General features: G+C 40.9%; 1 protein-coding gene across 2 annotated transcripts in view; it reads left to right on the top strand.

Annotated features, from left to right (window-relative positions):
- NWD2 (NACHT and WD repeat domain containing 2) overlaps positions 1 to 23,283 on the top strand; it is a 185,185-nt gene that overhangs the window by 62,368 nt on the left and 99,534 nt on the right. The window contains exon 2 of one of the 2 annotated variants that reach the window (XM_058722883.1): positions 13,107 to 13,195. The exons of the other annotated variant lie outside the window; for it this stretch is intronic. Within the exon in view, the coding sequence (XP_058578866.1) occupies positions 13,107 to 13,195 (89 nt within the window). The remainder of the gene's footprint in view (positions 1 to 13,106; positions 13,196 to 23,283) is intronic. 2 annotated transcript variants of the gene reach the window in all.

The raw sequence follows: 23,283 nt of genomic DNA, 5'->3' as shown, positions 1-23,283 counted from the left end.
AAAAGAGGTTAGAGTGGGAGAGAGCCAAAGCATAAGAGACTCTTAAAAACTGAGAACAGATTGAGGGTTGATGTGGGGTGGGAGGGAGGGAAGGGTAGGTGATGGGCATTGAAGAGGGCATCTTTTGGGATGAGCACTGGGTGTTGTATGGAAACCAATTTGACAATAAATTTCATATATTGAAAAAATAAATAAAAAAACAAGAAAATATATATTTTAATGGTTTTCTCTAAGGCTTTAAAAAATATCTAGATAATTTAATCTTTTTTTTTTTTTTTTTGAAAGAGAGGGAGGGAGCACACATGAGCAAGGTGGAGGAAGGGGGAGAGAGAGAATCTCAAGCAGGCTCCATGCAGAGCCCAACAAAGGGCTGGATCTCACGACTGCAAGATCATGACTTGAGCCAAAATCAAGAGACAGATGCTCAACCAAATGAGCCCCACAGGAATCATGATCTGAGCCAAAATTAATAGATGCTTGGGCGACTGGGTGGCTCAGTCAGTTGGACAGCCATTTTCAGCTCAGGTCATGATCTCGCAGTCTGTGGGTTCGACTCCCGCATCCGGCCTGCTTCAGATTGTGTGTGTGTGTGTGTGTGTGTGTCTCCGCCTCCCCAGCTCATGCTCTGTCTCTCCCAAAAATAAATAAACATTAAAAAAATTAAGAAAAGAGTTAGATACTTAACTAAGCCACCCAGGCACCCTGAAAATTCAATCATTTTGAGTAATATGATGTGGGACAAGATATCATGATTGTTGTGGCTACTTTACCGTTACTCTTTCAGTACTGAAAATTGTCATAAGTTTAAAAAAAAAACGCTTTAGTAAATATTTGACCCTCGAATTGTGTGATAAAGTAATTGCAAACATTTATTGAGCATTTATCATACACCAGGTGTATTTAAGTACTCCCAACACCTCATAAGGCTGATATTAGTAATGTTGATTACATGTGACAAGTGAAAAATAAACGGAAACCCAGAAAGATTTAGTAATTTGGCAGAGATCATACAGCTGGTGCATGAAGGAGCTGGAATTCAGACCTAGGAAGTTTGGCTCCAGAACCACACTCGGTCTGTCCACTGTCCTCTCTGTTTGATACCGGTTGGTGTACCTTCCAGAGCAGGTAATGGGCAAGATCGACTAAGGTGTACCTTTTATTTCATGTTAATGATGGTACTCGAAAAATAGTTGCAAAATGTGCTGGGATTTTGATAGGGATTGTGTAGGATCTGTAGATGATTTTAGAGAATCTCAGGCCAGTATTTGGTAAGGATTGTCATTCTGACAATTTTGAGTCTTCCAACTCTTGAAGATGAAATGTCTATTTAGCTCTTTCTCTCAGCAAGGTTTTATAGTTTATAAACGCGATATGTCTTGCATTTCTTTTGTTATATTTATTCTTCAGTGTTTTATTATTTTAATGCTACTGTAAGTGCAGTTTTTATATTTCATTTCTGGATTGGGGTGAGTATAAAAAAATATGATTGATTTCGTATGGAATATCCAGCAACTTTGCTGAACTCGTTTATCAGTTACTGTAATTTTTCCTCTGGATTCCTGACTTTCCATATAGAAGATCTTGTCATTTGAGAATAAAAATGGTTATATTTGTTTATTTCCAATGTTATTGCCTTTATTTTTTATTATTATTTTATTTTTTTATTTTTTATTGTTTTTCACTGCACTGACTGGAACCAGTAAAATGCTGAATAGATGTGACAAGGAAGTGTTCCTGATCACAGGTAGAAGCCATTCAGTTTTTACACCATGAAGCGTGGTGCTAGCTGTAGAGTTTTGTGCAGATGCCCTTTACCAGAATGAGGAAGATTCCTCTCTGTTCCTGTAGCCAAGTTTTTGTCCTGAATGGGTATTCGATTTTGTCAAATGATTTTTTTTTTTCTGCATCTGTGGAGTGATCATATGGTCATGTCCTCGTGTAATGTAATGGCATGTTCCATTAATGATTTTCAGATATTAAAACTAACCTCTCCTTCTTGTAACAAACCCCCGTTGGACATGATATATAGGTTGCTGAACTAAGGTTGCTAGTATTTTGAAAAGGATTTTTGCATTTATGTTCATGAGGTTATATTAGTCTGTAATTTTTGTTTTGTGTTTTTTTTCTTTCGATATCTTTGGCTTTGAGTTTAGGATAATACAGCAGACTTAAAGAAGGAATTGAAAACTATTTTCCTTCCTCTGTTTTCTGAAAGTGTTTGTAAAGGATTATTTATTCTTTATTGATATAATTTACCATTTAAACACTCCAGAATGGTGATTTTCTTCATGAGACGATTTTTAAAAGTTCAGTAGTGTCAGTATGCCATATGGTTTCTCCTTCATTCCTATTTTGATCATTTGTCTTTTTTTGTCTTAGTCAACCTAGCCAAAAATTCATAAATGTTACTGATCTTTTAAAGAACCAGCTTTTGACTTTACTGATTCTCTGGTGGGGAGAGGGGGTGTTTTGTTTTCCTGATTTCTATTTCATTGATTTTCATGCTTAATTTTTTCCCCTATTCTTTGATTTGGGTTGAGTTTGCTCTTCTTTTGCTGGGAAGGTGGACTCTTGAGTTATTGATTTGAGACCTTTCATTTTTGTTATAGGTATTTAAAGATAGAGATTTCAAAACATTTGTTTCTCTTGTTGCATTGATCTTTGGTACGTGAGTATTTTAGAAGTGTGTTGTTCAATTTCCAAATATCTGGAGGTTTCCAGGGGTGCCTGTGTGGCTCACTCCATTAAGCATCTGACTCAGTTTTGGCTCAGGTCATGATCTCTAAGATCAAGCCCCACATCAAACCCCACATCAGGCTCAGTGCTGACAGCACAGAGCCTGCTTGAGATTCTCTCTTTCCTCTCTCTCTACCCCTAAACCCCACCTCTCTCTCAGAATAAATAAATAAACTTAAAAAAAAAACCTGAGAGTTTCCCAAAAATCTTTGTTATTGATTTTTTATTCTATTATAGTAGATCATATTTGTCACAATTTTAGTACTGTTAAATTTACAAGACTTGTTTGTGGTTTAGCATATGACCTATCAGAGCACTAGAAAAAATGTGTTTTGCTGTCTTTTGGGGGGGATAGTTCTACAAATGTCAATTAGGTCAAGTTGTTTGATAGGGTTGTTGAAATCTTCTGTATCCTTGTTGATTTTCTGTTTTGTAGTTTTATCCGTTATTAAGAATGGACCATAGAAATCATTAGCTGTTGTTGAAATGTCTATTTCTCTTTTTACTTCTGTCAATTTTTGCTTTATATATTTTTCATCTCTGTTTATAATTGTTATATCATGGCTCTTTTTTTTCTCTAGTATTGTTTCTTAAAATCTGTCTTGTCTGATTTTATATATTCAGTCTGGTTTTGGTTACTGTTTTCATGTTATTTTTTTCTATCCTTCTACTTTCAACTTCTTGTGTTTTTTTTCTTTTAAAAAAATTCTTATTTATTTTGAAAGAGAGAGAGGAAGTGATCAGGGGAGAGGGGCAGAGGGAGAAAGAGAGAGAGAATCTTAAGCAGGCTCCAGGCTAAGCTGGAGCCTGACACAGGGCTTGATCCCATGAATTGTGAGGTCATGATCTGAGCTGAAATCAAGAGTTGGGCATTTAACCAACTGAGCCGCCCAGGTGTCCCTCAACCTATTGGTTGTTTTAAACCTAGTGTGTCACTTGTAGATAGCATATAATTGAATATGGTTTCATTATCCATAGATAATATCCATATCCAGGAGACTGACAGTCTTTTTCCATCTGAGCGTTTATTCTTACTTAAAGTAATCATTGATGTGTTTGGGTTTATTTCTCCTTTTGCTATTTGTTTTCTACATAACTCGTGTCATTCTTCTTCATCTGTTCCCACTCTACACTCTTCTTTGTAAAATATTTGAGTGTATCTTTTTATTTTTTTTAAATTTACTTATTTTGAGCGAGAGCACATAGGGGAGGGACAGAAAGAGAGGAAGAGAGAGAATCGCAAGCAGGCTCCATGCTGTCAGTGTAGAGCCCAACGCAGAGCTCGGTCTCACCAGCCAGGAGTCATATCCTGAGCCGAAATCAAGAGTTTGATGCTTAACCAACTGAACTACAGGTGCCCCTTTTAGTGTGTCATTTTAATTCCTTTGTTATATTGTTTTTATTTACTTTTTTAATGCTCTAGGGATTATAAAATCTAGCTTAACTTATTACACTTTAGGTGAATACTAACTTAATTCTGGTAAAACATACTTTGTGCCACTATTGCTCCATTTTCTCCTCCCTGTTTTGTGTTACTATTGGCATGTGTTATATATATATATATATATATGTATGTTTGTTAAAACCAAACAGTGCAGTGTTACAGTCTTTTTTTTTCAAGAAGCATGTAAAAGAGGTAACCAACTAAATAGAAGATATTTGTAAATGACATATCAGATAAAGAGTTTGATTCCAAAATATATAAAGAACTGTTACAACTCAATACCCCCCCCGAAAAATAATTCCATTTAAATGGTCAGAAGACATGAACAGATATTTCTCCAAAGAAGACATCCACATGGCCAACAGACACATGAAAAGATGTTCAACATCACTCATCATCAGGGAAATACAAATCAAAACCACAATAAGATACTACCTCACATCCTTCAGAATGGCTAAAATCAAAAACACAGGAAACAACAAGTGTTGGCAATGACGTGGAGAAAAAGGAATCCTCTTGCACCATTGGTGGGAATGCAAACTGATGCAGCCGTTCTGGAAAACGGTATGGAAGTTCCTTTAAAAATTAACAGAACTACTTTACAATCCGGTAATCACATCACCGAGTATTTACCCAAAATATACAAAAACACTAATTCAGAGGGATACATGCACTCCTATGGGTATTGCTGCATTTTTTACAATGGCCGAACTATGGAAGCAGCCCAGATGTTCATTGATTGATGAATGGATAAAGGAACTGTGATATATATTCACAATGGAACATTGTTCATCCACAAAAAAGAATGAGATCTTGCCATTTGCAACAATATGGATGGAGCTAAAGAATATAATGCTAAGCAAAATAAGTCAGTCAGAGAAAGACATGTACCATATGATCTCACTCATATGTAGAATTTAAGAAACAAAACAAAGGAAAGAGAGACAAACCAAGAAACAGACTCTTAACTGTGAAGAACAAACCAATGTTTACCAGGGGGAGATGGATGGGAGGATGGGGGAAATGGGGGATAGGGATTAAAGAGTACACTTATCGTGATTAAAGAAGATAAAACGACGGGCGCCTGGGTGGCTCAGTCAGTTAAGCGTCCGACTTCGGCTCAGGTCATGATCTTGCGGTCCGTGAGTTCGAGCCCCGCGTCGGGCTCTGTGCTGACGGCTCAGAGCCTGGAGCTTGCTTTGGATTCTGTGTCTCCCTCTCTCTCTGACCCTCCCACGTTCATGCTTTGTCTCTCTCTGCCTCAAAAATAAATAAACATTAAAAAAAAATTTTTTAAAGAAGATAAAATGATTAAAAATTTGTAAAAAGTATATAAAGGAATACAGAAAAAAATACATAATTATGTAATCTTTTTTTTACATACTTATTTACCTTTTCACAGTGCTTTTCATTCTTTGTATGGATTTGTTGACATCTGATGCCATTTCTTTTCAGTTTGGAGGACTTTCTTTCTTTTTAATATTTTTAATATTAAATTAATATTTTTAAATTTTTAATGTTTACTTATTTGAGAGAGAGAGAAAGTGCAAGCAGGGGAGGGACAGAGAGAGAAACATAGAATCTGAAGCAGGCTCCAGGCTCTGAGCTGTCAGCACAGAGCCTGATACGGGGCTTGAGCTGACAAACTGCATGATCGTGACCTGAGCTGAAGTTGGACACTTAACCGACTGAGCCACTTGGCTGCCCCTCTTTTGTAAATTCTTAATGCAGATCTGCTAGCCGCAGCGTTTCTCAATCTGTTTAAATTTGTTAATGTTCTTATTTCACTTTCTTTTCTCAAGTTTATGGAGGTACATTTGACAAAAATAAGTTGTAAATATTTAAGATGTACAACTTGATGTTTTGACACACACTGTGAATTAATCACAATGAAGCCAATTAATATATTCATCACTTCACATAGCCTTTTTTTTTTTTTTTTTTTTGGTGATCATGCTTAGGATCTTGGCAAATTTAAAGCCTAAAATACAGTATTGTTAACTATATTCACATTTCTCTCTATATATTAGATCCACTTTTTCATCTTGCCTAAATGCAACTTTACACCCTTTGACCAACCCCTTCCCATGTCTCCCTTCAGCCCCTGGCACCGATCATTCTATTCTCTGCTGCTGTGAGTTTGACTATTTTAGATTCTACCTATAAGTGGAATCATGCAGTAATTTTCTGTGTCTTATTTCATTAACATCATGTCCTCCAGGTCTTTTTTTCTTTATACATAGTTTTATTAGATATGGAACTCTTGGTTGACCTTTTTTCCCCATTATTTGAGTATGTCATTCCATTGCCTTCTGGTTTCCATGCCTTCTCATGAGAAGTCAACCCTTATTGTATTGTTTCCCTTAGTGTGATGAGTCATTTTTTGCTTGCTGTTTTCAAGATTTGCTCTTTATCTTTGGTTTCAACTGTTTGACTAGGTGTCTAACTGTGGATCTCTTAGTCATTACATATTTGGGTTCTTTGAACTTCACGGATGTGTAGATTACTGTTTTCCATTAAATTTGGGACATTTGCACAATTATTTCTTCAAAATTATTTTCCTCCTTTCTCTTACTCCTGTCCTTCTGGGACTCCCTTTACAACTATGTACCACTCCAGCAGATGCTGCCCACAGGTTTCTGGGAACTTGTTTATTTTTCTTTCTTCCTTAAACATGGTGACCTGAAGTTCTCTGAATACATCTTTAATAGCTGTTTTGCAGTCTTTGTTCTCTAAATCTCATATACGAACCACCCACAGCTCATTTCTGTTGACTACTTTTTTATCCTGAATAGGTGTCACATTTTTCTGTTTCTTTATATATCTCAAGATTTTTTGTTAAAAAGTAGACGTTTTAGGTAATACACTGTAACAAATCTGGATTCTGATTTTTACTTCTGAGTGGTGTTTTTTAATTTGTTGGCATTTTTTGTTTGTCTGTTTAGTTACTTGCCTGGACTAAATCCGTGGCATCGGTTCCCCACAGTGCAGGCTGCTGCTGTCTCTGCCCAGTTATTTGATGGTGATGGTGGTGATGATGAAGATATGCCTGACTTCCCAGGGATCACCCACTTTTCTCTGTAGCTTAATGTCTGTCAATGACTTCAAGAGTTTCTTCTCAAATGCCTCAAGCCAGTAGGGCTTCTGTTCTCTGCCAGTTTGTGTGGGCTGGGGAACACATGCAAAGCTTAGCCAGTGTTTAAGTCTATCCCAACTTTTACTTTCCACCCAGGCTTATGTTTACACTGCCTATGTACACAGGCTCAAAGTCAGCCACAAATACGGGGGTAGCTTTCAGTCTCTCTTGTGTTTGTGGGTAGCCTTCCCATCAGCTAGGAATTTGCAGAGAACTTAACAAGGCCTTCCATGACTGTTTATTTCCTTGGTCTCCTTTTTACATTTGGGTGAAACTATAGGTTGGCTGAGCCACAGAGGTCTCTCTACCTCTGAGACCACTGCTGCTGCCAACAACACGGATGGCCGTGGAGTGTTCCCATGCTCCGCTCCAGATCAAGCAAGCGCTCTCTGGCAATGAAGTTGTTGATACTCACAGCTTGACCTTCTCTGACATGGGAAGGGGTGTGGCAGTTAAAGAGGAATGGGACAGTCCCATAGATTCTCACTGTTCTCACCCAGAGTGGAGTGGTTTTTCATGAAAGTCATTTCCCAGTTTGCTTTATGCCTTTGGTCTTTGGTGAATTACTTGAAAACGATATTGCATTTTGATTTGTGTTAGCTTTGTGGAGACACATTCTTTAGTTGGGATTAATCAATGTTTTCATTGTAGATAGCATCTATTTGCCCATTCACTTATTGACTGTGTACTGGGGTCTGCTTTAATTTCCACATTGCAGAGGTGAATGAGAAAGTCCCAGCATGTCATGAACTCACAAGTCTATTAGGGGAGACAAATTAAAAATTAAAACATAGTATACGATGATACATAGGAGTGAGCACAGTGCTGTGGGATGAGCGAGACAGAGCATGCCGGCCTCTGAGTAGTAAGAAATCACTAAGTATACTACCTTTGATTGGGCCTAAGAAAGGTCAAAGTCTGCCAGGCAAAGGGGATGCAAGGATAAAGAATTCTGAGCATGGAAAGCAGTATGTATTAAGGACAAGGGTTGGGTTCAAGTAATAGCTGAAAATGGACCCAGGAGGGTCCATGGTAGAGAGCAGTAGAACATGGAACTTAGCTAGAAAACACATTTACGTCTACTGAACTTTACAGCCTTTATCTTCTGGGCCACCAGATTCCAGCCAAGACCTGCATTGATCAAACTAGTTATTGCTTTTCTTTTGTCTTGGATTTCTCTCCATCTGTTCTCTGGAGTATAAGACTGCAATGAGGAGGGACAGATAACAGGGTCAGTCAAATAGGAGACTTGGGGACCCTTCGGGTTCAGAGATGGTGAGTAGAAAACTAGAGAGTGGCCAGATTCAGAAGATGTTTGTGATCAAATTGACAGGATCTGGTGATACGTATAAGGGTAAGCGTGGCTGGTTGGGCACAGAGGGCTTAGAGGGTGTAGAGAGGAGCCAACCTCTGGAAGCCATCAGACAAGAAATCAACCCAAACAAAAACAACAGAAGCCAGGTAGGGTGTCCAGAGGAATCACTGGCTGACAGGCCAGGGAAAGAAAGAGAACCCAGGCAAGAGCAGATGTACAGAAATCTGGGAGGCTGGGCTGGAACAACAGTTGTAGCAGAGGGTGTCGGCTGGATCCTAAATGAATTTTCTGAGCTGCCTGGATGGAAGCGACTTAATCAAATGCCCCTGGCCTTAAGTTTGGGTGAGGCAGGGACAGTAAGAAGTCCCAGTGCAACATGGTCGTTTTGGCGTTTTTATGTCTTTCTTTTTAATGTTTATTTTTGAGAGACAGAGAACGAGTTGGGGAGGGGCAGAGACAGAGGGAGACAGAGAATCCGAGGCAGGCTCCTTGCTGTCACTGCAAAGCCCGGTGCAGGGTCGAACTCACAAGCTGTGAGATCATGACCTGAACTGAAGTCGGACGCTCGACCGACTGAGCCACCCAGGGCGCGGCCCTTGGCACTTTTATTTTTGATAGAAATTTGGCATTAATCTAAATCCCTCATGAAGTGGGATACATGGTATTGATTAATAATACTCCCTCAACTAAGGCTTTTCCTGTGGGTAACTCAGACACGGCATTAGAAACGATCATTAACTCTGAGATCATTGAGGAATTATAGAAAACAACTTCTTGAAAACCTAGTAGTGCTGCCCAAGTGTTAATGTATCTTTTCAAAGCGCTAAGGAGCTGGGCAGATACAAATGGATGCAGTGACTATGTAGAAAGAGTAAATGATGACATACCTTGTGACTGACCTACACTTTTTAAAGAGGTCTCTTTTTATGTGTGACATTTTGTAACTTAATTTTTCCTGTTTATACATTCTAATGTTTTTTTAATTGCCAACCATCCGGATTTGCTGTTAGTATGAATTAGGTTTTTTAATATAATTAAGCCAGCTTATCTGCCACCCATTATAACTAATCCATTCTGTCTTAATTACTTTTCCATTTCCAGAGCCATTCATCACCTATTAATACAAATATAGGAAAATCTGAGACTTTTTTGTAACATAAGTAACACAAAATGTCTGTGAGATATGTGCATATGTTTTCTTCCTATTTTTAGGAAAGGTCAACATGACTTGGTAAAATGTGTTAGCATTCTGCCAGAAACACAGAAACCAAAAAAGAAACCAGTATTTCAGCCCATTCACTTACCTCATGAAACCAACTTTATAAGCCACATTGTTTATTTCCCAGAATTTCCCCTAGTCTTGATTCTGGGTCCATCCAGTGACAAATTGTGATGTAGGAAGCCCTTCTGTTTCCAGAGGTAATTACAAGGAAGCATTGCCTGTCAGCTCATTTTGGTCACTGGTGCATGTGTGGGTTTTTTTTTTTTCATTCACTCATTTCTTAATCGAGCACAACTCTGATCACTGGCGATGTCGCAGTAAACGAGACAGCAGAAGGGTTCTGACTCTTTGAGCTCACATTGCAGTAGGAGAGACAAACAGTAACTGAATAGCAACAGTAAAGTGATGAGTAATGTGCAAAAGACTTGAGAGGTGATGTGACAGAGAGTGGTTCGTAGATGGAGGGCTCAAAGAGGCCTCTCTGAGGAGGTGGCTGTAAAACTGACACTTGAATGACAGGAGATGCCTTGAGATGATCACAGGACTAACCATTACAGGAGGAAGTCACAGCTAGCGTGAAGGCCGTCAGTAGGCGTGTAATCCAGTAGTGGTAAGAGATCCCTTTGAGGGAGGGAGAACATTCAAGGTAAGAGGCATGGATGTCATTCCCAGTGCCTTGCAGAGCCCCTGGAGGGCTTTCTGTGATCTGATTGGCATTTGTAAAAAAGGAGTCTGGCTTCTCTGTGGAGAATGGTTTGAAGGGGGCAAGAATGAGAACAGAGAGGCAGAGTCCAGATGAGAGGTGAGTTCAGCATTCCTTAACCAGAGAGGCAGAGTCCAGATGAGAGGTGAGTTCAGCATTCCTTAACCATTCTATGAAGTTAGTCTATGTGTCATTTTCAAAGATTGTTTCTTTGCACCGTTGCATATTTCCTCTGGTTAGAGTGAACTATAGCATACGGCTCTCTAGATTCAAATCCAGCTTCTCTAACTTAGTGGTCATATGACTCAGGCAAGTCTCTTAACTTCTCTGTATTTCAGTTTCCTCTTGTAAAAAAAAAATGGAATAATAATTTTACCCATTTCAGAGAGTTGTTGTCAGAGGGACTAAGAAAATACACATAGAAATACTTAATACACGACTACAGTAAGCATTTGGTAAATATTAGAGATTAGAGACTATATTTCTGTCTTATCCTCATAATATGGCACGTTCAGATGGCTGTACCTAGTAATGAGTTACAATAACATATTAAAGAAATAATTTCTGCTCCTTCCATCATTTCATAGTTTCTCATGTTATTTTGATACTACGTTAGTATGCCTTAATAGCCCTTGTTTACTTAATTATGTAATAATATAATCATTATATTATGCATGTTATTTCTAGCTTCCACATCTGGTAGTAGTTAATTTTTAATGTTAATTTTTAAATGTTTGTTTATTTTGAGAGAGAGAGAGACCACGTGCACATGTGCGCACTAGTAGGGGAAGGGCAGAAAGAGAGGAGGAGAGAATCCCAAGCAGGCTCCACACTGTCAGTGCAGAGCACAGGACTTGATCCCAGAAACCATGAGATCATAATCTGAGCTGAAACCAAGAGTTGGACACTCAACTGACTGAGCCACCCAGGCACCCCAATATTTGTTTATTTTTAAGGTGACTTTTGTTACTTGTGTTTTAAACATGTACAGCCTTTTAGAGAGATTGGTTGAATATTAATCAGCTTTATTGCAAAGTTAGTGTTTTCAGCCCTTAAAATGGGGTGAAGGGGATGGGGCTCTGATCCTGAGATGATATAAACCCTGTAAAAGCTTAGCATACTGCCTCCACTAGTGCCTTAACAGCACGTGGGCACTGCTCAAATGTACCACTCGGTCCTCCAGCTTTCCCTTTAAACTGAGGGTCCATGCTGGATCTATGGTTAGAAAAGACTCTGACCATTTAGACCATATGGTGATTTAGAAGGCTTGTATTGAGTTTCTGGTTTCCCTGTAAATACGGGTTTCTGTCACTTTGTCAGCCTCCAGCTGCATTTCAGACTCGAGATTGGTTATTTACATCTCAAAATAGTCTTGAGAATAGTAGGAAAGTAGAGTAGGTCAGCACATCATATGGTTGAATTTGCATGGACAGACGAACTTGAGAATAATAAGGCAAGTCTTTTAAACTGGCTCTTAGTTATAAATGCAGTATGCAAATGTTTTGTAGTTTTGGCTGGGATTGAGGTACATTTGGCAAATGGTAATTTTTATGAGATAAGACATTAACCTAATTTTTAAAATCTCTGTTCTCCTCTTTCACTGAAGTTAGTTGGGCAGGGAACAGCCTGTCTTTGCTGTAAGCATTTTACAGCGTCATCATCGATGCAGATAATCACCCAGCACAGGTGGCTTTGGAAAGCCCTTTCTGTGCAAAACACTTGACATTAAATACATACATATTCTGTGGTTCTTCCGGTTTCAAGTTCTCTGTTTCTTCTTGTATGTTTTTTTTTTTAATGACGTAAATTGTAACATGATTTTGAAGTTTTTACGTGGTGTGGAACATGTGACACAATTCCCCTCTCTGATAAACAGGCAGTCCCTGTGCCCAGGGTGGCAGGCGTTACTCTGCTAAACCATTGGCCAGTGGAATCTACCAAATTTGGATGTTGGCTCCCACAATTTGTCCCTCCTCACTGTTGCGTTGATTGCATGGATGCCGTACTGAATTTTGTAAAAGTCTAAGTAGTTCTAAGTACTATAGGCATGATGATAGAGATTGAATTTTTTTGGAAATTGGTAACTAAATTAGTGTGTGTGTGTGTGTGTGTGTGTGTGTGTGTGTGTGTGTGATTTTGTAACTTTTACACTTAATGGGGCTAAAACACGTCATAGCCAATAGCCCTATGATTTTTTCTTCTGTCTCTTCCAAAGACAGCACATCTGGCTATTTAAGAGATTCATGTGAGGGTCCGCGTGGGCATAAAGGCTCAAATATGAATTCCCAGCCCTGTCACATACACGGAACTGACCAGTGAGACTCCCATCCATTCCTCAGGCTTCCTGTGCGTGTCTGGAAGAGGGGTCACTACTCCCTGTCCCCTATTAGGAACAGGGCTCCCCAGCTTGTCAGATATCCCATCATTTCACAGTTGGCACCCAATCTGGTTATATTAATGTTAATATTAATTGTAAGTTGACCTTGTTTTTCCAGAAATACATATGTGTGGCCATAACTCCCTCTCTATGTGTTTGTTTTTCTACCACAGACACAGGAGCAGAAAGACAGGCACTAAGAGAAAATGTGTATCCTAAATTGAGAGAATTCTGCAGAGAAAACTATGGATTAGAATTTCAGGTAACTCTGACATTAATTTCATTTTTAATAATGTTAGCTAAATAATGTTTGTGTTTATTTATTGTCACAGCTTCGGTGTTACAAACCAAGTTTTAAGCCCCCCCCCCCAAAATTTTACTTCTTTAAGCATGGGTAAAAAGAACAGTGGAAAATGGAAATAAAATATTTAGTTATTTTTGATGCTTTGCACTTTTATGCTGTTTGTTGGACCCTGCCTGGTATTGGCTCACCTTTTCCCTGTAACCATGTTTATTTGCCTCTTGGCAATCTCCTCTATTTTCAAAAAGGTGAAGGTTGCTGAGCACCTGTCTTAGGCTGTGGTCTCTGGAAAGGTTTTACATCTAAAAATTGCGACCAGCTTTCTCACAGGTGGTTGTTTTCTTTGTTCGGTTTTGTTTTGTTTTGAGCAACTGGCCAGTCCTTGCCTTCTATCTTGCCTTTTAGTTGTTGTTCACATTGTAGAATGTCCTTTTTCCTATTTCAGGGATTTGCCATTTAAAAAAAAAAAATTACATCAACCTTTCAAGAGACAGTAACTCTTCATGTCATTGCTAAAGTTCATGAACACCCTGGCATTTATAGATACCACGGATTTTGCCACCTAATAGAAAAGTATTAGAAAACATTGGGCATATCTTGAATATCCAGAAATTTAAAAAGTAAATGCCTCCTGCAACAGATAATTTTTCAACCTCATTTACAATGGACATCTTATTTCTCCAGTGCTATCTTAACTACATGTTTCCACTGTTAAGTGAGGAATAAAATGTACCAGAGGTTTGTGGTATAAGAGTGCAAAATGCATCTTTGTTAGTGGAAGAAAACTTCACCCTTCATTTATTTCCTCCTGAATATTTTATCTTGGTACACTTAATGATGCTTTCTCATCTGATGGATAAATTAGTTGGTCTCAAAATGACTCCATTCTCTGTGCATACTGTAAGTCAGCAACAGGCCATTATGACACACATATTGAACAGTTACTCACAAGTCACGAATTGCTAGATAAATTGTGAGCCTAAATTAAATCCCTTGTTGTGAATTCAGCACTGCCTTCCCTGGGGAATCTGGTTCTACTGATAACAGGATCTCAACTGTTACAAAAATTCTGATCTGTCAAGATTCCCAAAGACTTAGACACTCCTTGGGGACTCAGTTACTATAGAGAAAAAGATGTGGCCAAGCACGTTAATCCCATATTTGAGTTTGTTTGGATTTGCATTATTTTTTTTTTTTTTAGTAGAGGGAGGGAGTTGTTGAGCTACAGACCAGCCTGCATACAACATGGTATTAAGATTAGCTGAGAGGAAAAAGAAGAAAAATATATTTTTCTAAATTATAAGTAGTCCCAGGAAAAGAGAAATAAAGCCAAAGGAAAACTGTAGAAGGCAGGGTCCATAGAATAAATTGACAGCAAGGATCATTGAACGAGGCAGGTGCATTGAACGAGTCTTTGAGATGCCAGGAAGCAGTGGAAACCACACTGGGCAAAAAAGAGCTGGAACTGAAGCCCGGCTTTCCACTGTGACTCCTTTAGTCCGGTGTCTGAAACACGGGGGTGGTGACCACTTCTGTGTCTGAGGCTGTGTTTGGAATGAAAGTTTGCTAGTTCGCATTTGCTTCCCACCTTCTGAGCTTAGCAGGAATTCAAATATATAATACCTGAATCTTCTAAAAATATACTTCTTAGTATAGTCTCTTCTAGTAAGTTGTTTATAGATCTCCCTAAGGATATGTTTTCTAGTGAGATGGTTTTCTTCCCTCAAGTGCAACAAAATATGATGCTGGAAGATTCGTGAAGAAAACAAACAAACAAACAAAAACAACTTCTCTATATATTACTCTGGATTTCATCACTGGCTGTGCATTGAACCCAGAAGAAGTGAATTTCCTAGGTTTACTTAAATATGCACCGATCTGTTTTATGCTTTCTTGCCTTTGTTTATGCTGTCCTTTCCACCTGCAGTGCTCTGCAGCCTGCTTCCCTCCCTGAATAAGTCCTACTTATTCAGTTATATACATTAAAAAATGTTTAATGTATATTTATTTTTGAGAGAGGGAGACACAGAGTGCAAATGGGGGAGGGGCAGAGAGAGAGAGGGAGACACAAAATCTGAAGTGAGTGCCAAGCTCTGAGCGGTCAGCACAGAGCCCGATGCGGGTCTCAAACGGTGAGATCAGACCGGAGACAGAGTCGGACACTTAACCGACGGAGCCCCCAGGTGCCCCTAAGTCCTACTCATTCTTAAGACTATGCCTATAGATCTTAAGTCATGCCCCTCTCCTCACCACCGCCCAGTAGCTATGTGTCCTCCGTGTGGTTCCTTGAATACTTCAAGCCTGTTCCCGTTTCAGGGTTTTGCCCTGGCTGCGCTTTCTCTGTAAGCATGTTCACCCCCCTCATCTTCACGTGGGAGTTTCCTTATTATTCTCCAGGTCTCCACAAAAATGCCACTTCCTAGAGATACTTCCCTAGCGACCCAGTCTAAAGTAAGCACCTAGGAGACTTCTTTTACGTCACCCTATTTTAGTTATTTGCATAGCATGTCTCAACACTGGATATTTGCCTTTTTTCACATATTGGCTTGCTTATTATCTCTCTCCCACTAGATTGTAAGTTTCACAAGAATAAGGACTTCTCTGCCTTCTTGACAGCTCCCCTCCGAGTTCTAGAATAGTGCCTGACACATAGTAAAACTCTGTAGGAATGTGTTGAACAAGTGAATGCCTTTCTGAGCATATGAATGAATGAAGTCTAAGTCCAGCATTACTTGCTTAAGGAAGTTTTCTCTGATCCTCTGGCCCCTCCTGGGATATGCCATGTACCCTCCTCTTTGCTCCCCTATAATCCTACGCATAACTCAACAGCGCATCCAGTTTGTTCAAGAAGTGTTTGTTAACCAATGAACACATGCCAGCCAAGTGCTGGGAACACAAAAACAAACCAATCAGACCCTCTTCTTGTGGAGCTTCCAGTATTGTTGGGGGTGGCAGACAATAAACAATATATCCCAGTGGTTATGGATGCATTTTCTTGAGTAAATGCTTTTAAGAAAAGTAAGACAGGATAAGGGGGTTAGGGAATGCCAGGTAGTCAGAGAAGGACTCCTTAATAAGACCTTTGGACAGAGGTCTGTAGAAAATGAAGGAGCAAGTCTTACAGATGCCTTGGTAGGAGAATTCCAGGCATAGGCAACAAGGAAAAGGGTCTGAGGACCCTTGTGGGAGAGGACATCAGGTTCAGATCATATGGGACCTTGTGGGCCAAGATTAAGGACTTTGTACGGTTAAGAAGGGAAAGGAGGACGTTATAGGATTTACATTTAAGAGAGTCATTCAAGGGGCGCCTGGGTGGCTCAGGTGGTTAAGCGTCCGACTTCGGCTCAGTTCATGATCTCACAGTTCATGCGTTCGAGACCCACGTTTGGCTCTGTGCTGACGGCTCAGAGCCTGGAGCCTGCTTCAAATTCTGTCCCTCCCTCTCTCTCTCTCTGCCCCTCCCCTTCTCATTCTCTGTCTCTCTCTATTTCTTAAAAATGAATTAATGTTAAAAAAAAAAAAAAAGACATGTAAGAGAGTCACTCAAGCTCTGTGAGGAGACTGGGATAGGGGTGCAGGAAAAGGTAGAAGCAGGAGAACAGTGCAAGTTAAGAAATGATCACGGCATGGACTAGAATGAGCGACGGAGAGAACGAGACATCTGGTGAGGTCAAGTTTTCATCACCTGTCTCTAAGGTCTGCAAGTTCTCAGGATTGGAATTGTCTTACTCATCTTATCCCAGTGATGAGTCATGTGTCTGGCACATAGTAGGCTGTTGAGTTAAATATTTATTAAATTGGTAGAATATACAGTTACGTTTTACACAAGGCCTTAAAACTCCCTCTCTCTCTCTCTTATATATATATGCCTGTTGGTCAGGCTTTTTTCTCTGTTTCCTTAATCTTTTCATTTAAACTAAGATATTCATTCATTCATTCTTGGAGTATGCACTAAGAATATATAAATCTGCCCCGCCCAGCACCCACTGTTACTCTGAACTAGGAGTAAGCCAGGTTAGGGCAGGAACCTCTAAAGGGGGTGCTTGACTCATGGGCACTTAGGACACCTCCATTTTGAAAGTGATTTTCGTGTGAGTCCAGCCACTCAACTCGGTATCATTCCTGAAGAATATCTTCTCTCCTGGGTGGCTCGGTCAGTTAAGCATCCGACTTAGGCTCAGGCCAGGATCTCACTGTTTACGAGTTCAAGCCCTGCCTCGGGGTCTCTGTTGTCAGCACAGAGCCTGCTTCAGATTCTCTGTTCCCCTCTTTCTCTGCCCCTCCCCCACTTGTGTGCATGCTTGTCAAAAATAAAATTAAAAAAAGAAAAAAAACTGATAGCCAGCTTCTTCAGTGGCATCTAGTATTTATCTCACTTCATCTTATTCCCCAATGTTCATAAACCTGTTCCTTTTCTTCACCTTTAACATCCAGTACACCCCGGGTGTTTTTAATCCTTAGACCCCCAGTAAGAGTGCTGTCTTCCCCCTAAGCTGGTGCCTCTGAGTGATCCCCATGTCCTCATATCTGGCTCTCTTCCCTCCAGAGTTACATGAAGATAAGTCTCTATTTTTGGAATGTTAATATATGTGAAATGGAAGCCATCCCTCTCCTTTTGTCCAGTTTCTCAATTGCTATTGTTTTCTAGTCTTCAAAACTTCAAGATCTTAGCTTCCAGCACATTCTTCACCTTTTATAATCTACAAACTGCCCCTATTCTTGTTGATTCACCTGCCACAGCATTTCTTAGAAATTCACCTTTTTCTTCCCATTTCACAAAGCTCGGTCTTTATTCAGCCTTCTGTTTCTTAGATGCTGAATGACTATGGCATTTTCCAATTCTCTCCCAGCACTGGACATTTTGTCTTCTGGTCCAGACTGTCCACAGCTGCTCAGATCATCTTCCTTAAACAGTATTTATCAGATTTAATTCATTGTAAGATTTTTTTCCACATTTTTACTTCTCAGAAATCAGAATTCATCTTACAAATAGCACATCCTGATGTGATTGGCAGTGCATTTCTGCTTTTAGTGGAACATACAGTATTGGAGCAGCCTACAACTCCTGATGTTTTGGATTCAGTAAAATACAGTGAATTATGTCATTTATGGAGTGTAGTAGAAACAGCATGAATTTTTCTGTTAGAAAGACTAGGATTCAAAGGCTGGGTCTGCAAATTACCAGTTCTGTGAGTCTGAACAAATTGCTTGATTTCTTTGACATTAGTTGACCGTTCTGTAAAATGAATGGGGGGTAGTGTTTATCTTCCCAGATTGTTTTGCGAAGGCACGAGATGACACGAAGCCCCTGGCACGTGGAAGGCACTCCACCAATGTTCATTTGTTACTGCCTCTCGCCTTTTTAAGTCTCCTCTCCTGATTAAGAACCCGGTGTAATGAAATGATTTATGTGCATTTTCTTTTGCCTTTCTAAGTACAGCAGGAGACTTCTGACCAGAGGAATCTATCTGTCTGAGGGGTGCTCAATGTCTGGTACAGAAGGAATACAAACGGGAAGAATGGTTAGGAAATACTGTGCCGCATACAAGAAAGACCAGAACCTTAAAGGTCAGGCTGTTGGCTTGAGAGAAGATTTTGCTAAATTCGTTTAATCCTTTAGCACATCGACCAGTACTGTAGGACTCTGAGCCTGGAGGTCTAAAGTGTAGAGAAAAGGGCCGAGTTTGTCCATAAGGCAGAACCAGAACCCTCCCCCTGTAGCCTCCTGGAAAATGATAGAAGGAGAGAGAAAGGCAGAGTCAGCACGTATACCTTTCCTTTCCTTCCTCTGAGTTCTGCTTCAGAGAAGGGGCCATGGGTTAGATAAGCGAAAATGAGTGGGAAAATAGGTAGTACTAAGGGCACCTTGCCTGTGCTCTCTACTTGGGACTCTGGAAAGAGATGGCCAGATAGTAACCACCCTTCCCCGACCCCACCCCAACCCTGCAAACAGACCTGGGCTTGGCCACATCATGGCCGTGGCAGCAAGTGACGACTAGGCTTAACTTTCCCAGGCTGCTCTCAGTTATCGTGTGTCGTATATTCTGAGTTAAGAGCCAGTGCTAGTCTCCACGACCGGAAGAGGTGGCCGCACAAAAGGCCGTGGTGAAGAAACTGGACGGAGCATGGGCCCATGGCTTGGGGCAGCTCATCCACGGCAGGGGAAGCTGGCCTGGCTTGGCTGGAGAGCAACACGAGGCTCTGACCCAGCTGAGAGGGAAACACCAGTCCCTGGGTGACTGATGCCAGCAGCCAGTGGGCATCACCTGGGGGCCACGCCCAAGCACTCTCATGTTTTCCCTTCAGGATATGAGGTCACCTGGATATCATCTTAGGGAAAAGAAGCAGGGGAACAGGGAAGCCATGTCTTTTGAGAAACTCGGCATTTTGATCCAAGAGAGAATAAGCACCTAACAGAGTCCTGGAAAACATCAGTTTACACTAAGGTTTAAATTGGATAAAGCTGAAAATTCACGGTCTCGTGCTAGCCAGGGGGTGGAGACTTGGACAGGAGGCACAAACTGGTCTTAGAATTAAGAAGCTGCGCTGTCTGTATGTATCCGAGTTGTAGGTTGAGTGAAAGTCCATGTGTCTTACACTACCTTCACCTTGCTAACGATTACCAAGTTGAACAATCGCTTGGTCTCACACTGAAGGTCCATCCGCGGTTGCCCCCACCCACTCTTCCTCCGCCACAGCCCTCCTGCTCTGTTGAGCCCAGCCTCCTGCTCTATGCTGATTTTTTTCCTTGCAGCCGTCTGCCTGCTCACAAATCTCAAAATGTCTTTGCCTCCTGAGTTGCCAGAATACATCATTGGCTTCATAATTGACAGGCTGTGTTGTGATGCCCTTGGTTTTTTCTCCACATTGTCAACTGATGGACTTTTCCATTTCCTGTTAATCAAATGCGTGCTTCTTAAGTGAAATGTATATCCTCTTATGGAATCACAGGTTGTTTCACTCAGGCAAGCACTTCAATTTGTCTAGCTCACTTCACATTTCAGTTCTGCCCATCAGTGCCTGGACAGGTCTTACCAACTTGATATTCCGTAGAAGTATTATAAGTGTGTGACATCATCTTTCTCCCATCCATGAGCCCATTGGTTACAAGAGGGAAGGAAGATTAATAGAGATGAGAAAGAGAAGGAAAGCAGTATGTCATAATTGACCTTCATTGTTCTAGTGTGATTGTAAGTGTTGGCTCACCATTTCTGCAGCACGGAGCAGCTCTTCTGGAATTCTCCTGCCTGACTTCCCAAGACAGTATTCTTGTTCCTCCTTTACCTGGTGTGCACAGACAATCTTCTGCCTAATATTTCTCCTAAATATAGAGCAGTGGCACTGTGGGGAGCTCCAGAATTTACTGGAGGAGCTATATACTTTGCTGAACATTTAATTCTGCTAAATTGTGGCTGGCTGATTACCCCAACGCTGAAAATCACCCAAGATTAGTCCTCCAGTAAGCAGAATGAGAGATCCTCATTTGCAGGTGACATTTACGTGTCCCAGTTGGGTACAATCACCGTGAAGCCTTTCTCAGATTCTTAACACAAGGCACCTATTTCTTCCTATCCTCATTTTTTATTTCTTATAGTAGAGAGAGGAGACCTTTTAACAAGACTGCGCCGTAGAAAGAGCACTCTTATTTAAGAGATCTGTCAATAATTAGTTGTAAACTATCGAAAAAGTAACTTCAGCTCAGTTTTCTTGTTTCTTCTACTTGATCTGTATTTTCTTTTGGCTTCCACAGTTAATTATGCTGTGACCTCATCATCTCTTTATGGACAGGCTGTCACATTTCTGTCTTTGGGGAGCTTCTATCTAGAAGTCCCTCTTCTCCGAAGAACAGCCTCCTGTACATGTAACCTTCAAGTCCAGACTTCCTCAATAATGTCTCACCCTCAAGTCCTCAGGGCAGATTTAGGTCATTGGTCCCATGGGCCTCATGTATTTATTCACAGACATTGACTGAGCTCTTGCTCTGCACGAGGCAGAATTGTGGGTGCAGCAGATACCACAGTATTGGAAACGAACCTAGTCCCTGCCTTCGTGGAGTCGTGAACGGTGGTGACCAGAGTGATGCTGGCTGCAAAGGGAACACAGGGTGCTCTGGGCGTGCGCAGTGGGAGGCTTCCTCAAACTTTGAGGCCTCAGGACGGCTGCTGAGGAACTGATGTCTAAGCTGAATCCTGAAGGATGGGTAGATGCAGATGCCCACGTTGAAAAGAAGAAAAGTTCAGGCAGAAAAAACATATTTGCATAGGCAAGTTTGGAAAAGAACTTGAACATTATGCTGTACTCACTGCCTACCAGGCACTTACCCTGAGTGCTGTGTGTACTTTAACGTGTTTAATCATTGCTGTGAGCCTAGCCGGTAAATTCCATCTTCTCCATTTTATTGCCTGGGGATGCTTAGAAATACAGAAGTAAATAAGTGCTAGAGATCTCATAGCTAGTAAACCGCAGAGTCAGATTTGACCCAAGGCAGTTTGGCCCCAGTGTCCATGCTCTTCAATCATTGCACCAAAAAGCCTCTTATGTTCACATGTTCACAAAAATGTGTATGGCTAGGTACAGGTATGTAAATATAAACATCTATGTAAATATATGTGTACATTTCAATATATATTTATACACTTGTACAAACACGTATGAAGGGCATATACATAGCTAGAACATGAACAGTGAGGGGGGAACGTGATAGGAAATGAGGGTAGGGAGTTGGGTAGGGACTAGATCATGGAGGATCTCATAGAGCAAGTCAGGGATTCTAGATCCGATCTTCAGGCTGATAGGAAGCATGGGAAGTACATAAAGTAAACAGCCCAGGTTCAAATCCCACCTCCATACTTGCGACCTCCGGGGCTTTGCACAGGTTACTTCTCTCTGCCTCAGCTTTTTCATTTACAGAAGAGAGACAATATTCTTGTCTATCTCATAAGTTTAAGGAGTAAATAAGTTACTCTGTGTAGTATCTGGTAGAGTAGGAGGAAATCTTAGTTCTGGTGATCAGATCTGCATTCTAAAAAGCTCCCTCTGCCCGCCATGTCGTGAACAGATTAGAAGGAGCAAGGATGAAGGTAATGCAGGGAGTCGGAGTAGCAAGACAGGCACAGGTGCACTCCGATGCGGTGCTTGCTGAAATCCCAGCGACGAGAACAGAGCCAACTTTGGGTCTTTCACTCGGGCACCTGCTCTGTGGACCTGCCACCAAAGGAAGCCAGTCCCTGGTTGCTGCCTAGCTGCTGTTCCTTCATGGAGTGGGCTTCTCCAGCTTCTACTCCATGGACACTGGCTTCTAGCTTGTGGTTCTTTTTTCTGCCTCCAACAACAACTGCTCCCTTCCCTCTGCCTCCACGTTTATTAGGCCTGAAAAGTCCAAGGTGCTGCCTTACTCCATGGTTTAGTTTTCTTCACTATCACATCATAATTGTTAGGGCTGTCCAGAGGCTAAATCTCCAAGACATAGAGGCCTCAGGTATGAGCAGTTCGTCATCCTCATGAGGCTTTGGCTGAGGCATCACCCTACGTCATACTCTTGGAGCCTTCTGGTGATTGTGTATGACCACTTGTCTCAGCCAGTCCTCCCTGGACTTGATTTAGCACTTGACTTTCCCAGAAAAGTCCCATCTTAGTCATGTCCCCATATATCTTTGTCCTATATGTCATGACCAAGAGAATAATTGCAAGGTAACCTAAAGTCAAGATTTGCTATAGTTCTAGTAAAAGGGTGGCCGTGGATGATGCGGAGCTGAAGAGGGTTGTTTTTCTTATATCCTATGCATCTTAGGGAAGTCATTCTAACCAGGGCGAGAATTACCATACCTGTAAACCGTACCTCCCCAGTTTCTGGCGAACCTAGTCTGAGGTTTAAGACTCCTCCCTGTTTACATTCTCCTGCAAGGTGAACATTCTAGTAACAAGACACAACTAAATCAAAATCAAACGAGTGCTGTATTGACCTTGGAAGTTATGTCCATATGACCATAATGTTGCCCTTGTTCAAAACTTTCTGACCTGCTGTGTGTTCTTTTGAATATTTTTAGTGG

This window comes from Neofelis nebulosa, chromosome 3 (assembly GCF_028018385.1).
Source record: "Neofelis nebulosa isolate mNeoNeb1 chromosome 3, mNeoNeb1.pri, whole genome shotgun sequence".
Classification (NCBI taxonomy): Eukaryota; Metazoa; Chordata; class Mammalia; order Carnivora; family Felidae; genus Neofelis; species Neofelis nebulosa.
Note: the sequence above shows the minus strand (reverse complement) of the source record. Positions and strands in the feature narration are given on the sequence as shown.